The 15,374-nt window shown below is 41.1% G+C and overlaps 2 protein-coding genes across 3 annotated transcripts in view; both read right to left on the bottom strand.

Moving 5' to 3' along the window:
• Positions 1–363: 363 nt before the first annotated feature.
• LOC131431973 (probable enoyl-CoA hydratase) lies at positions 364–1,687 on the bottom strand. Its single transcript, XM_058597974.1, has 2 exons — positions 1,431–1,687; positions 364–1,375 (listed from the first exon to the last, which is right to left on the bottom strand). Exons 1-2 carry the CDS (start codon positions 1,528–1,530, stop codon positions 483–485), a joined length of 993 nt encoding a protein of 330 aa, XP_058453957.1. The 5' UTR covers positions 1,531–1,687; the 3' UTR covers positions 364–482.
• A 545-nt stretch (positions 1,688–2,232) lies between these two features.
• LOC131431979 (tubby-related protein 4-like) overlaps positions 2,233–15,374 on the bottom strand; it is a 54,360-nt gene continuing 41,218 nt past the window's right edge. Inside the window, exons 3-13 of one of the 2 annotated variants that reach the window (XM_058597994.1) lie at positions 9,655–9,819; positions 9,374–9,556; positions 9,018–9,294; positions 8,663–8,952; positions 8,375–8,599; positions 8,085–8,313; positions 7,887–8,021; positions 7,687–7,823; positions 5,057–7,627; positions 4,799–4,993; positions 2,233–4,719 (exon numbers count right to left, since the gene is read on the bottom strand). In XM_058597994.1, coding sequence (XP_058453977.1) covers positions 4,603–4,719; positions 4,799–4,993; positions 5,057–7,627; positions 7,687–7,823; positions 7,887–8,021; positions 8,085–8,313; positions 8,375–8,599; positions 8,663–8,952; positions 9,018–9,294; positions 9,374–9,556; positions 9,655–9,819 — 4,524 coding nt within the window. In that variant the 3' untranslated portion in view covers positions 2,233–4,602. Of the gene's footprint in view, positions 4,720–4,798; positions 4,994–5,056; positions 7,628–7,686; positions 7,824–7,886; positions 8,031–8,084; positions 8,314–8,374; positions 8,600–8,662; positions 8,953–9,017; positions 9,295–9,373; positions 9,557–9,654; positions 9,820–15,374 lie in introns of both variants that reach the window. The other variant, XM_058597987.1, reaches the window with a different exon arrangement.

A 15,374-nucleotide genomic window follows, 5' to 3' on the forward strand; every position in this document is an offset into this window, starting at 1 on the left:
CATGTCATCTAAATTGAAGTTTTTTTAAAAGTTTCCTCCAATGGGCCCGGAGCGAAAACTAAAAACCTGTTTTAATCCACCTAGTGGTGTAATGATGCCTTTCTAATACTGTGGTATTCTTCACAATAATTTTCTTCGATTCTTAAAATAATAACCAAAATCGGTTTGTTTGACCGTCTACTGATAAAAACCATCAATTGGAGAAGATTTGAGGTCGATTTAGAAAACTTTTTACGGGTATTCGCCCTTTTCAGTGATGGTATAAAATCCGCAGATCGAACGGGAATAAATTCATTCAATAACACATTTCTTTCTCAAAAACCTCCACTGTCTTTTTCTTATGATATCATAAATAACGCACTGTTATTAAGTTTAGTTCTTTATTTAAACAAAACCGTAAATATATATAAAATGCTCTTATTTGAAAATCGAATCTTCTAATACTTTCAAAACGAGGATAGCTCTTAATTACCTTGCAACCATCATTTCTTCGGTGGTTTTTTGCCTTTCGCCGCAATTTCGTGTGCAATCTCTTCTTTTTCCCAATCCGGAATGAATCTCTCCTTGATATCGGTAAATTTTCCGTGTTTTCCAACTCCCTGCAGAAACCGGTCAGCCCCATCGACCGCCTGTTTCAGTAACGAGTCACCCGCTGAAAGCACCTCGTATTCCATTGCATCCTCTAGGGATTTGGCTTCGAATACCGAATAGTACATTGAAGTTCGGTCGTGATTTATACAGTCTTGGGGAAATTTTGCAACGCTGTTTGCTAGATTGTAGGCTTGTCCGAGACCCGTCCCGACTGCTACAACCCGATTTACCAAACCAATTTCAAGTGCTTCTTTAGCATGCACAGCTCGTCCCGTCAGTACCAAGTCCATGGCTCTAGATACTCCAATCAAAGCAGGAAGCCGTACCGTTCCACCATCAACCAGTGGTACACCGAACCGTCGGTTGTAGAACCCAAGAATGGCAATTTCCTCCATCACTCGTAGATCGCACATTAAAGCAAGTTCTAGACCACCGGCGACGCAGTACCCGGTAATGGCACAAATCATTGGCTTTTTGAAATTACGACGGGTCGGACCCATGACACCTCCTCGCTGCAGTATGACGGATTGTGGTTTGATTTCCGGATTTGCTAGTTCGGTTAGATCGTAACCGGCACAAAAAGAACCTCCCAATCCATGTAGAATTCCGACATCAGCTGTTTTATCCTGTTCAAACTCTTCCACAGCTTCACTAAGTTTTCTTCCCATTTCTGAATCGATAGCATTCCGAATATTCGGTTTGTTCAACCCAATCAAAGTTATGTTCCCTTGTTTTTCTACCACTATCGAAGGTTCATCTGTCGTCGCTGACTCTGCTGTGCAAGCTGGAAAGCATGAAGCAAATAACAAGATGATCCAGACAAAATTTGAACAAGATACCTTCCGGTTCCTTCGGTGGTACGGATGAACAGAGCCGTACATTTCGCAAACCCCGTGAAACGGAACAAACACGGAAAAATGCTTTTGTAACAGGCCACATTAGTTGAAGAATAATGTACTGTGTTGACACTATTCACCTGGTATAATCAGGGATAGCTATGATCAAATTAGTTCTGTTCAAAGTCCGTTCCGTCTATCGTATTGCAGTACGAGATAACCGCCTCTATTATTGTATTCATGCACAGCTGATTATCTTTTCAGCTGTCAGATTTTCTCTGTTCCACTTTCCGTTGTTTCTTTCCAGCGATGGAAATATTTCAGAGCGAAGCGCGCAAAATGATGTGAAATGTTTCGATGTGTTTTGATCGCACTATGAACAATTCACAGGTCATTTTTTTTTAATAGTTTCACGCCTTTTTTAAACGGACTGCACCTTGGTCCTTTAATTTTACTTTTCTAGAAAATGCGCGTTATTTTTTGCTTAGTCAAATTGTAGTGAATTGTCTGCTACGGTGTCCGAAACCGTTCTTGAAAGTGACTTATTTCGACTATTCCCACTAAGTTAAAGTTTTTCATCGTCTAGTGAGTCGGGTTTTCTGAGAGATATAAATTTTCTACATTGCTTGGATAGCTTGATAGCAAATCAATGTCGCGAACTAAAGAATAATTTTCGGCTTAACTTACCTCATCACCATTGTTCGTTAACCATATAAACAAACACCACAGGCGAACTGCAACCCGTATTACGTCAGTAACCCCTGAGACAGGGTTGTTCACAACGTGATCGAATAGAAACACACCGTTCGGAACACTGATCGTTTATTTCGTGATTGGTGTGAATACACAGAATTTATTAAGTTACCATCTGCAACGGGTGTTAAGTTTTGTCTATAAGAGTTGCTTTCGACTGCCGCACCGGGGGCGGATATGCGCACCGGCTTTGCTCTATTATTCTAGTGCTGTTTGTATGGCTGGAAACGAGTACTATGTCAGTGTTTTGCATTTTGCATTATATAACGGTAACGGCGCGTTGATTAAAAAAAACAAAAGAACAACTATGGCTATCGTTAAGCTAATTGGTTGGTGTGCGATCGTTGAAAAAAGAATTACACTTCATCGCAGACCAATAAGCCTTTGGTATCGTTTTTTTCTTCTTTTGCTGTTTGGTTTCAAAGAATACAAAACATCGTGATTGCTGCTGCAAAAAGGAAACCCAGTATAGTGTATCCTGCGCTTGATATACGCCTCATTTCGATTATTATGTTTTATTGTATGTTCCTTCAGTTAGATTCGCATTCTGTTTATTGTTGTCGTTTTGGGTAAAAAACTACAAATATGACAAAAAATTTGATCGTCTTTTAACGTCTATCAAAAGAGAGCTTTGGCTGTATAGCGCTGTCCACGAAAAAATCCAGCTTATTTGGCTTTCCTATTTAAAACGGACGTTAGCACTGTGTTATTGTTGCTAGTTTAGTGATTTTTGCTTGCATTTGTCTAAGATTTCCAACTTTGGATGGATTTTAATCATATGTGTGATTTTCGGTTACCTAGCAACGTTCAAACCGGTTTTTCAGCTTGCTTAAAAACTTACCCTAAGTTCGCTATCATTCTTTTCTCAATGTCGCGGGGTTCTTACAACTAGTTCAATAGTAGAGCGAAAAATAATTCAACATTCTAACGAGTAACGTAAAAATAAATAGAACATGAACAAGGAAAGCTTAGTTTGACTAGAGGAACGTTTATGAGAAAGTAATCGACAAAAATGACTAGAACAGGTAATGCGCGACAGGCAAAATCAAAATTCGACTAGACAATAAGCTAGAAAAGTCTAAACAGGACTTCTTCTAATGGTACGAACATCTAGAACCGAAATATCGCATCATCGGTAGTAGGTTAAATAAGTATTGCACATGGAGTAAGACGCTTCGCGACGGCACATCTAGGTCAAAGTGTTAGTTTTTTGTTGTTTTTCCTTTACTAATTTGGCGCATCATATATTTACAGTTTCACAATTTGTCATATTTTTGATTGCACACTCTATAGGCCAGTTACACATGTATGTATATCTTCAATATCGTCTTTTTTCAGCACATTTAATTGGTGACATTATGACGAATGACTCCCGAGTTGATATGTGAAAAGCTACGATGATCTGTCAGATTGAGTGTTGTATAAATACGTATGAGGTTAAAACGATGAAACGAGTGGTAAAAGCTTGACGACAAACTTAACTGCGACACACGAGTGTAATTCAAAAACAAAAAATAATAGTTCTTTAGTTATTTTCGAAGCTGTGTGCATACAACGTGTAACATCAAACACTTCTGCGTCTACACGAGTTATAAGTTGCATGATCGTATCAACAGAACCTATTTATGTGATATGTCAATGATTTAATTTACTGCTACAGTTGTTTCTTCTTCTATCATTACAGCAAACCTACTGTCTGGCCCGAGGGGGACGACACTAAAAAACTGCACTTCGCTTCGATTAGACTTTTTCACGCTGCATACGATTATGCACACTTTGCTTCTCTTTGCTACACATAGTAACGGTTGAATATGGATCGATCGTCTTTTCATGGATTTTTGCTGGTTAAAAACATAATCATGGAGATATGATGTATCGTAATAGGCCATGAAACCTGAAAGTTGCAAATGTCACATGAAGATGCCAGATGCAGACAGTTCGGAAAGTTGTGAACTATCGTCCTGTAAAATCAGTTTTGTTATATTCTGGTGCATAGCTAACCCACACACCGAGAGCGTATGCTCCGGATTATCTGCCATATCCTATCGGAATGTTGGCCATTCTCGTTTAATATCTGCGTCATTTTCCACAGTTTCTATATTCAACTCGAACCAAAAATTATTATATTCCATCTTCATGCTCCCAGCTACCAAGAAAACAAATTTTCAATGTTGTTTAACCCTAATTTCATTTTACCAATCTGCTGACGAATCAATGTTGACACAGTGAATGTCAAGACCAGTAACAGAAACTTTTTAAGAGATCACATGTTCTTTGACTTTCTTTTACACGGTTAGAAACGCTTTTAAACGGATCGATCTAGATGTTTGGATAGATGTAGTTTTTTTCACTTTCCATTGACTTTTTGTATTTTATTTGAAAAAACCAGATCTGTCGTCCCCCTCGGTCTGGCCAACAAATTTCACTTCAATCGTTGCGTTACGTTTGCTAGCGCAACTGCAAATGCCTGTAACGCAGAAAACGGATACTGGAAATCTAGTGTGTATGCGTTACCATCGATACGACCGAACTGCATCACCTGTCAAGAAGCCAAAAAAAAATGTTTGTGAAAATCAGTGACGGTAGAGTTTGAAAGAAAAAGTCGAAACCGAACCTACCTGTTTGCCTCGAAATTCGATCTGAAAATTTTTAGCAGATTCCTGTGTGACTCGACCACCGAAGTCCAGCTGGTAAACTTGGCTGTTTTCGTTCCACATAGGTGCTTTGTTGTGCATAACAAATTCACGCCGTACCGGTGCTTGCGGTTGAGATGAGCTAGCCACGCCATTCGGTTCAATCTTGCCTCGTTTCAGCTGTGGAACAGAGAAAAAAACTTCAAATCTAGCCCCTCATCACCAACGAAAAACGCCACAAACCTTCTGTCTGAGTTGTGCTTTCTGGAACGTTTCCAGATCGCGATACTGCTTGTTACCGACACTTCCCCCACTGCTGTCATCCGTCGTTTGGGTTTGCGTTTGATTTTCATCATCGGAACTGACATCGACCGGTTGCTTCTTCCGCTGGCGACGGTTCAGCAGCGGTGAATTCAGTATGTGTCGGATCGGCGAAGCACTTTGGTGACGTTTGTTCTTTTTACTAGGTGCAGGCGAAGCTGGCGAACTACGTGGTAATCGTGGGCTTGCCGGCGAAGACGGAGGCGTCAGTCGGCCTTCGTCCAAATCCCGCAACCGACTGATGATATTTTCCAACGTTGTCAGTGCTTGAGCGTGCAACGATACGGAAGCTTTCTGCTCGACCGGGGTAATTTCGATAGGTTGCAACGGTGGTCCGTCAACGTTATTGTTTTCACCTCTCGAACTTGGACAACTCTCATTTCGACGATGCCGCCGGGGAGATTCATCGGGTTTCCTACCCTTTCGGCTATCCATGGATTCGGCCTTTCGACTCATCACAGGAGTACTGTTTTCACTCTGCAGTTTCGAAGAGTTACTACGGTTCAAAGAACGGTGCCGCCGACTAAACAAAGGACTGTCCGTGAAACTGGTAACGATTTCGAAATTCTTTCGGATCCTAGACTTTGGCGTGCTGCAAGTACCGTTCGTATCCACACTACTGTTATTATTCTGCTTATCGGACAAACTTTTACTGCACCCTGCCCCGGTAGAGGAGCTGTCCTTCAGTATCAATTCACCATTGTTGCTGTAAGCAGAACTAATGTACTGCTCCAAAATTGACCGTTTCGCTTTCGGTGGAACCTGCGGTGGTTTTGCACTTACGATATCCACATAAATATGATTCTGCTGATCGTCTACGCTGTTGTTTTCTCGATCCACTACAATCGAACTTTGAGCACTGGCATTTTTCCGACACTTGACACAAACCGTTTCCGTCGAGTTTACCGTAGGGGAAATGGCCTTACAAATGGAACAACTTTTAGGTTTCTCTTTTCGGTTCAGAATAGGTGTTCTGGAGATAGGCCCAGTGACACCGGGGAACTTCATGGCTGGCCGTCGTTTACTGGATGATGTGCCCGCCGTGTTGCCCGACACAACCGAAGGACGCATTCGCTCGATCTGGTCGGATGATGAGTATTCAGTCTCGTTCTCTGATAGTTCGCTTACTTTCGGCATCTGACGGAACAAATCGATCAGATCTCGATTCAAATTTGGCAAATCCTGCAGGATGTCGCAAGAGTCCAGACTCTTGGATTTGCAGTCCTGGCGAAGTCTGGTTCTCTTCAGATCATCGAAGTTTCGTTTGTATTTCTTCTGACGTTTCTTATCTACCAAAACCAAACGTTTGTAGGGAGTTTCCTTTCGCATCATCGATAAAACGGCATCGCTGGGAACGATTTCTATATTGTCTAGATAGCCCACACTGCAGCTACGCGTGATGGACTCCGGTATTCCGCTAGTAGTAACTGGTGCCATCGAAACGACAGTTGGCGTTCGTTTCATAGTCGGTGCTGGATGCTTATTTTTATTAATAGTACTATTACTATTACTACTGGCGTTACTAGTGCTAGGTTCGATTACAACAACTGGACTAATGGCGCTAGTTGGTGTTTCTTCATCAATATATTTAAGATTTTGCTTCTTGGGAGTAGCCTGTTTGCTGCTGCCCGGTGTGGAATGTGTTGGGTCTCTGTTGTTGATAGTTTTAGCCTCTATCCGTTCAAGGTTCAAGTTGAGGTTGAGCGGCACCGGATTTACGTGCGATTGATTGTTGGCTCGATTGTGATCCGAAGACATGAGAGCATTTTTGACTTGCACAACGTTGTTCACGTAGTCGGTATTGCTGGAATAACTCATCAGCGTTGTTTGACCGGCTGGTGGTCGATCGAAAATGATATCACTTGGTGCCACGGCATTTTTCGGTGATTGAAGTGTCGGAACTGAACCTTCACAGTACAGGGGCGAGATGGCAACCCGTGACTGACTGCTGGATGTCGAAGACGGTCTGCTACACTGACTAACGAGACTGGAATAGCTAATACCCGGACGGGGTGGAGTTGCAACTACCCGCGATGGTTCACCAGCATCTACGCCATCCGTGTCATCTTCGTACGATTCGGCCCTTGCCAAGGGGCCTAGCTGGGGCAAGGTAGGCCGTGAATTGGACGAAGATGCCAGTGTAGAAGGAGTCTGACGACGCGGTCGAGATGGGAATCGATTTGGCCTAGGAGACATCGGAGCAATCGGAGGTGCTGCTTCACCTAGCTTACGATTGCCGCCCGAAGCAGTATGCGATTGATTGTGTTCCTCTTCGTCTTCGGAAAAAATGTTCGGATTAAAATTAGGATCGGGTCCCGTGGGGAAATCATCCCGCAGTTCCGTCACAACCAGAGTCATTTGGCGAGGCTGCAGATGCAGTAGCGAGGTTTTGTAGGTTACCTGACCCAGATTCGCTGGCAAGGTCTTCGCCAGACCGTGAATTTTGAACTTGGTTCCCCAAATATTGGATGTTACCTCAACTAGTTTGACGTGCTGTGGAAGAAGAGTTTGGATTTTTTTACCAGACTTTACTCTGTCAATGAATATCTCACCTCGGGTAGCGTATCAAGATAAGCAAGTTCTTCATTGGTTTCCGCTGAATCGGAGTTCTGGTTAGGAGAGCGGTCACTGCTGCTAGGATGACGTTTTTTCGTGCGAGCTTTCCGTTTCCTGGATAGTCTGGGAGATCCTGAAAAAAAAAGAATTTCAAATTAATCAAAAATGCACAGATAAAAACCGACAGTGTACTTACGGCAACCATCGTCCACATCACTTTCGGAGGTGTCGGAACGGCCGTTGGTGCCACTTGTCGAGTGACTGGAAGCGGACGAACTTTTCGTCGTAGTTGTGGTAGAATCCGATGAATATGCACAAAACGACGATATATCTGTAAGAACTTGAACTGAGATTAAAATGGTCTAAAGTTTTCGTGATTCCCACAATTCCCTACCATCGACTTGAGGATCAAAAATAACAAACTCCGGTCGGATCTTCGATGTGCGTTTGCCTTTCAACAGTGGCACTAATCCACCGAGAAATTCTAGATACAACGTGTAGCAAGTTCCCGAGCTCTGGTTGGCCTCGTCATCGTGACGTATCATCGTACAATGAAGCCGGGTGGAGCAAATGGGTGGTCTGGAAACGAATTCCCGCAACGATTTGAGATCGGGAACACAACACTAGAAAAAAAAACGAAACTTCGTGTAATTATTTAGATTGAAAGTTTCAACGGCTTTCTACCCGGATAGTTTGCGCGAACAGATTACCAATCAAAGCTTTGATTCGTCCGGGAAGCGGTAGTTTCGGTAGCATGGCTTCCGAACTAAGAGAAGACTGTACTTGCAATCGACAGAACAGTTGAAGGGACGCAACACGTCGCGAGACCCACGCAATGTGCACCTGAGTTCCGGTAGCAATAAATATTCGTTTATCGTTGTGTCCCCAGGTTAGAGCCGAGACCGGTGTCTGTAAAACATGATCAGGAGGGTGATAAAAACCAGAATAACATTTAACCATCATTGTTCTCACCGTATTACAAGGTATTTTGGCTGAATATAGAAGATTTCCCGATTCGGTATAAAATTTCAGTAAATTGTTATACACCGAGGTTACGGGCGGGTTGTCGGTCGGTTCAGGGCTAGCCACCCATTCACTACCGGCTACTGCTAGCAGTTCTCGCGAATTACTCCACTCCATGACGAAGCCAAGTGTGCCATTCATTTCGGTGTGTATGTGACAAGGCGAGATGTCATCAAAAGACTTCAGCAAGTAGATATACCCGTTTTGGAAGCTTACTGCTAGTACAAAAGATCGTTTGGCTGAAGAGGAACAAAAAAAAACTTTGGATGAACTATCCGTAGAGCCTACTGGAAACACAACTTACAAGCATTGGTGACCCCAGGTTCCGTGTCTTCGCCTTCTTCCATTTTAAACTTCTCGCAAGACCACGCCATTGCAGTGATGCCAACTTCCGAGCACAGCTGTACCTGTGAAACCATTGCTCCGTGGACGTCCATCACGATAATCTGACCCTGTGTAGTGCCGAAATACACTTGCTGGTCGTCTGGTGTCCAAATACCGCACGTGATGGTGGCATCCAAGTTCAACATCGAAGACCAGTACCGCTGACCAGCAACCGAACCGACCAGCACGAAACCATCCTGTGCAATTGAAAGAAGAGAAAAAAAAACATATTTTACCTTCTACCGATATGGCGTAATGCTCACTGGTGGCATGTACCTGATAGCATATTAGTGCCATCCGACCGTCATGAGACCAGGAAAAATGTGTTACTGGCGTGTTCCTGTCGTTTATCAACTCCACGCTCCATCGACCCTCGTACTTGATCCAGACGAAGATGATACCGGAGCTATCACAACTTGCCAGCTTCTGGTACGGTTCGTTCCATTTCACCAGTATTACCTGTTGCATACGAGCGGGGGAGGCAAAAAAAAAGAACAACCGATTAGATTATCTTCAGGGTTGAAACCTAACCAACCGTCGTCACATAGGTCACATACATCTGATCGATGACCACGAAGATTGTAGTTTGTCCTTAGCGGGTAATCGACACTCTTCTTACAGTGCGACGTGGTAAACGTTACTCCAACGATTCCGCGAACATTCCCAGTTGCCAGCCAGCCCTCCTGGTAGTAGTTGGTCCGATTCAACTTCCAACCTTCCTCCTGCAATCGCAACGAAACGAAGGAAAAGAAAAACGGGATTAATGGCGGGTGCTAAACTTGTGACCATTCTTCCAATAGAGGTGCAACCGTGAGCAGGTAATTTATGGAAAAGTATAATTAGTTTTCCGCTCGTCACGGGACGAACCACAGTTATTTGCATTTCTGCAGTTTCTTCGTGTGTGTGATAGCAACTGTAGGATCACGGTTTTGCCTTGCCCCATCCGATTAGGACCAAGGCTTAACTAAGCTTTTGAGTGACGGGAAAGGTTGAGCATTTTCATTAGTGAATGTTTTGTTTGCTTTCTAGGTAGCGCTCTATTCGGCAGGACAGAAGGATACAGCCTCAGAAGAAAAACAAATAACGGCAATTATGCAAATACAGCGGAAATAAGCGGAAGTGTTTATTTACAGTAGATCCGGGTGTCATCCTTGCCGCGACATCGTGCTTCAAGGTGTGTTTGGTTTCATTTAAATTTGTAATTCCCATCAATCTACGCACTTTGACATTTATTATGCCGAATTGATAGCATATCACTCACACGCAGTAGGCGTTGTCTAATGTGGCGTTGACACTTTTGTGCTGTTCAAGACGTTTTGTGTGAAGGTTTTACCGAACAATAACAACGATTTGTGTTGCTTGATTAGAAATAATATTGCACAACGTATCAATACGTTGATTAATGCGTGTGATATTCCATCTGCCTCATAAGATATTAAGGAAATCTTATGAAAGGCACAAATTAATGACCTTACACAAAAAAATTGTAAAAATCTGAACAATTTCATTTCTCTTTTAACTTTCAATAAGTGAAGAACGACATCACGATTATGTTTTAGCACGATCGCTTTCTTTGCCAATTCTAGAACTGAATTCTGAAATTGCATACCGAATCTGAATTAATTAACTGAATCCCTGAATTTAGTTTCAGAAACTGCATGCTGGAAATAAATTCGGAATTCGAATTCTGGGACTAGATTTTAGAACTGAACTAAAATCTAATCCCAGAATTCGAGTTCCGAATTTAATTCCAGCATGCAGTTTCTCAAATTCGATTTTCAAACTGAATTCAGGGATCTAAAATTTAGTTCCAGAATACAGATCTGAAATTAATTTCTTGAATTTTGTTCCAAAACTTAAGTTGAATTTCTGAATCAGAATTCCGAGCATAAATTACCCAAGTAACAATTAAAACTTGTTATAATTGGCATGTTTCATAATTGCCTCAGATAGAATATTTTTGTTAGATATTTCAGACAATTGATTCAACACGTTTTTGTAAGGGATGTAAAATGCATGCATATTACTGCTTGTTGTACTGTTACTGTTCCACATCCGGTTTTTCAACTAACTGTACGACAAGATCGTTTGAGTAGTACCAATTCTGGTTTTCACTTAGCAAATTTAACTGTTGTGAAACATATGAAACAAGAAACTTGTTGCACATTATACAAGAAAAGTGCGCTTTTCCATTTGCATAATCGTTGCGAGAAGAGTTAATCAATGCAGTACTAGAACAATGTTTGCTACTTGGGTAAGGATCAAAATTCAGTTTTAGTTTCACAAATCTATGGAACTAGATTTACATTAGTATTTTATTAGTATTTACACTGAGATCGTTTTTAAATGCGGTTTGTTAGACGTTCTTTTACGCGAATTTCCAAAGTTACACGTTTTTTCCGGTTTCTTGTTTTTATCGCGAATTTCCGGTTTCTTGTAGTTATTCGATTTCGGAAATCTCAAAAGTCCCATAGTCGTTCTTTTTCAAAAAATTTTGTCACAGATTACAGATCTGGATGTTTCATGCGTTTCTAAGACATTTGGCATCAGAATTTTTTTTTTCTTCTTTCGTTTTGCGGATTTCCGAAGTTATGCGGTTTCTTGTTTTCGCGGTTTTTTAACGCAATACGTATCCCACGCGTAAAAAGAGATCTCAGTGTAGTTTCAGAATCAAATTCTAAATTCTGAAACTAAATTCTAGACCTGAAATTAGGTTCAGAGTTCAGGTGGATCAGAATCCAGGTTCGGAGATCAGTTCCATAATCCTATCCAAAATTTAGGCCAAAAAATGGAGCTGGAGAGTCACGGCCTCTGCTAGATGGTTACAACCGCTATCGCAGACAATCTTTCCCGTACTTTCATGCTTGTCGATAGTGCTGGTAGAAAAGAAACTTTTAGATTTTCGACCACGATTACATATGGTCTGCCAAATCAGCTCCAAAATCCAAGTCTCGAGCTCAGTTTCAGTTCCAGAATTCAGTTTTAGAATCCAGACTCAGTTCCAGAATTTAGTACTAGAATCCTGTTCCATAATTCAATTCCAGTTCCCAATTTCAGATTCAGAATTTAGAACTAGGACTACACTCCAACATTCAGTTCCTGTTTTCGAAATCAGTCCATCAGAACTCAAATCCTGGATTCAGTTCCAGAATTCAGTTCCAGTTACCGAATTTAGGTCCCGAATTCAATGTAAAAAAAACAGTTCTAGGGCCTTGTCAGAAATGAGATCCAGAATCCCAAACCAGTTCAGTTCCAAAACTTAAGTACAGAATTCAGTTCTAGCTCCAGGATAAAGGTGCAAAATTCTGAATACTGGAACTGAATCTTGGTTCTGAATGCTGGACCAAATCCGGTAATATGGTAAGATCAGGTGTCCTTGATGCAATGCGAGAATAAATCAGCTGACTGTTGTTTACAATTCAATTTTAGCATTTTTTTCAAACCGCGTACGCTACGCGCTTCGAAGCAGTTTTTTTGCGCTCGCCCCCGAAAGATCCCAAAATGACCCAAGCTGTCGCGGCGAAATACATGAAAAAGTCGAAACAGTTTGTGAGTAAGTGGGTGAATCGTTTTAAAGAGGTGAAAAATGTCGACAACTTTCCAAATCGCGGCGCTATCGGTGTATTGTCGGAAACAGACGAAAAAGTGATTTGTGACCTGTTTTTGAAGTACCCGACATTAACTTTACGCGTAGGTGCTTCAAAATTGACCAATAAAGGTTTAAATATATCGTACGGAACTGTTCGCAGACATTTGATCGCAGATAATTTGAAAATTCGAAGTACTTTGCAAAAACTGATGTTGAGTGAAAAAACGTCTTGAAAGGACAAAAGAGTAAAATGGTGCCGTGACCTTGGATTGGCCCTCTCGATGCCAATCCAATTGAGAACGTTTGGGCTCAAATGAAGATGAAGCTTGGGAAAACCGACCACACAATTTCAAACAGCTTGTTCGCCGAATTCACAAATTTGGAGGTCGTATTCAGACGAATACGCGCAATTAACGCTGAAGGGGATTGGACTTGTTATCAATGTATTTGCATGCAAGTTTTTTATCTAATAAAACAATACTCAAAAGTATTTTCGTGTTGAGTCTTTTCATTTTCTCATAATAGCTCTTATGTAACAAACTGTGTATGGTAAACCCAGGTTCGACTGATCTATCACCAGCGAGATAAATGAACTAAACAGTGTTTTACATTTAAAAATAACAATCCTTTTAAATCGTATATACATCATTCGGATATGTCTCTGACATGTCCCACCCGCCTTTTATGAATTTATTGTATTTTAATAGCGAAAAAATCAGTCATCAATGCTTAAATCTTTCCACTCTTTCAACCTCGATCGTCTTTGTGATTCAGGATACCTCCAGGGGCTATCGAGGATCAAACAATATTTCTACACTCATGTTAGAATCTCATGGTAGGAATGAATGAATGAAAAATGTTATAACAAGTTAATGATCGCTTTGGTACCAGAGATCAGTCCTACATTTTTTTTAGGATAAAAATTCGAACAGTTAGTGGTTTAGTAAAATAAATTAATGTTGTTTCTCGACAAAAAGGTGCCTACAAGTGATTCATTAAAGTCAAGGAATCCGACAGAAAAAAAAACGAAATAATTGCGCCACGCGTTGTCAGAAATCCTTGACTTAGTTTCCAGCTGACAGAATGCCAACTGTAACTAACAAAACTAATCAAACCATAAGAAAAATCAACCAAATGTCTGCAAACTTTGCACGTGATGAAAATCTAATTATGATTTTTTTTTCGCTCGGTGCAAATTCCATTGCACATAAATAAATTTCAGGCAAAGTATCAAGGAGATGCGATATTGACGTGAACAGAAAAACTTGAGAACTGCCTGAAATTGAACTTTGCGAATGTTTTTGTCATCTACAAGCAAGCATTCTCGGCATTTCTTCATAGTATTGTTCTTTCCAGATTAGGTAGCTGTCATAATTTACACTTCATCGCTTGCTTTGATCCCCTGAGGCCAGGTCAATCATTAGATGCGATTGGCAATTATTTTATACCTTTCGTAGCAACAGAATTTCATGTCTTGAGTTGCTACACCACTACATCATTCCAGTCAATTTTAAGGTCTACCTAAATTCTCAAACACGCAACTGCAGTCGCACACGAAAGATATCTTTTTTTTTTTTGTTTGTTTGCCCGCATAGCACATTCCGTGAGCAAAGCATAAAACAATAAAACTACAACGAAAAAAAAACATTTTTTTCCACATGTCTAGCAATGATTGCGAATTGCGTGATTTGGCAGCATTTCGTGTTGACGGCAAGCCTCCATGCCCCTTTTCCGGCGACGACAGGACGAAATGCTTTCTTGTTGTTTTTTTTCGTTCTCTCTCTCTCTCTCTCTCTCTCTTTCTCTTCCTACATCCGATGCTTTGCGCCTACATGTCGAGCGGGCTTTCTGTGTGCAAATAGTGCCCGTTTTATTGACAGTGGAAACGCATTGAGCGAAAATATAAACCAAGTTATTTACAGTCTGGGGAGTGATATAAATCAATGTCAAGCGACATTGTCACCCGTTTTTGGTGGATAGTGGAAGATTTCTTTTATCACAAGACACAACATTGAATGTCTCGTTGCTTAATTAGAAGTCTAAAATAAGATTGTAGAACGGGGAACATTTTGCTGTTGATGAAAAGATGATCAGTCCTATAGTTTTAAGGGTAGGAACGACGACACGACCAGGCACTCCGAAGAAAAATCGGAATAAAAAGTGTTCGTGAGCGATTTACCGCCAGTTACCACAAATATAGTGACCCCTTGAATATGATAAAAATAATCTTCTTGCGCAACACTGTATGAACTAGTTACCAAGGAGTTCCATAGTAAATAAACAAACCATAATGACGAATGAAACGAAAAAGACTTATTCCTGGTGAAATCAAGGATGAATCGGAGCTATCAGAATCGAAACAAGCATTTCGTGTCAATTATTTGAAGAGAAACATTCAATACGCAGCTGTTGTTACTTCCGTCCAGAAGGCTGGTCCGAAAAAGGACGAGCTATGTCCGCCGTTATTGTCGAACGCCAAGTAATGTTACTGAAAACAGCGAAAACATGAACGTATATGTTCCTACTAGCATTAAGACTAAACTTGATTTTGGAGACAATACTACAAAAAAAAGGTAGGTTTCATCTTCATTGACCATGTGGGCCGTTCAAGTATGAGATATGCGGTGAAAATTTTGCTGATCAACATTATCTGGGATTACACACGAGAGTTCATACTGGCGATCAGAA

This window comes from Malaya genurostris, chromosome 1 (assembly GCF_030247185.1).
Source record: "Malaya genurostris strain Urasoe2022 chromosome 1, Malgen_1.1, whole genome shotgun sequence".
NCBI classification, from domain to species: Eukaryota; Metazoa; Arthropoda; class Insecta; order Diptera; family Culicidae; genus Malaya; species Malaya genurostris.

Excerpts from the sequence above, each read along its gene's own strand:
- LOC131431973 (XM_058597974.1), bottom strand. The coding sequence starts at position 1,530 with ATGTGGCCTGTTACAAAAGCATTTTTCCGTGTTTGTTCCGTTTCACGG. Across the intron at positions 1,376-1,430 it reads ACCACCGAAGGAACCGGAAG|CTTGCACAGCAGAGTCAGCG; the intron begins GTATCTTGTTCA and ends CATGCTTTCCAG.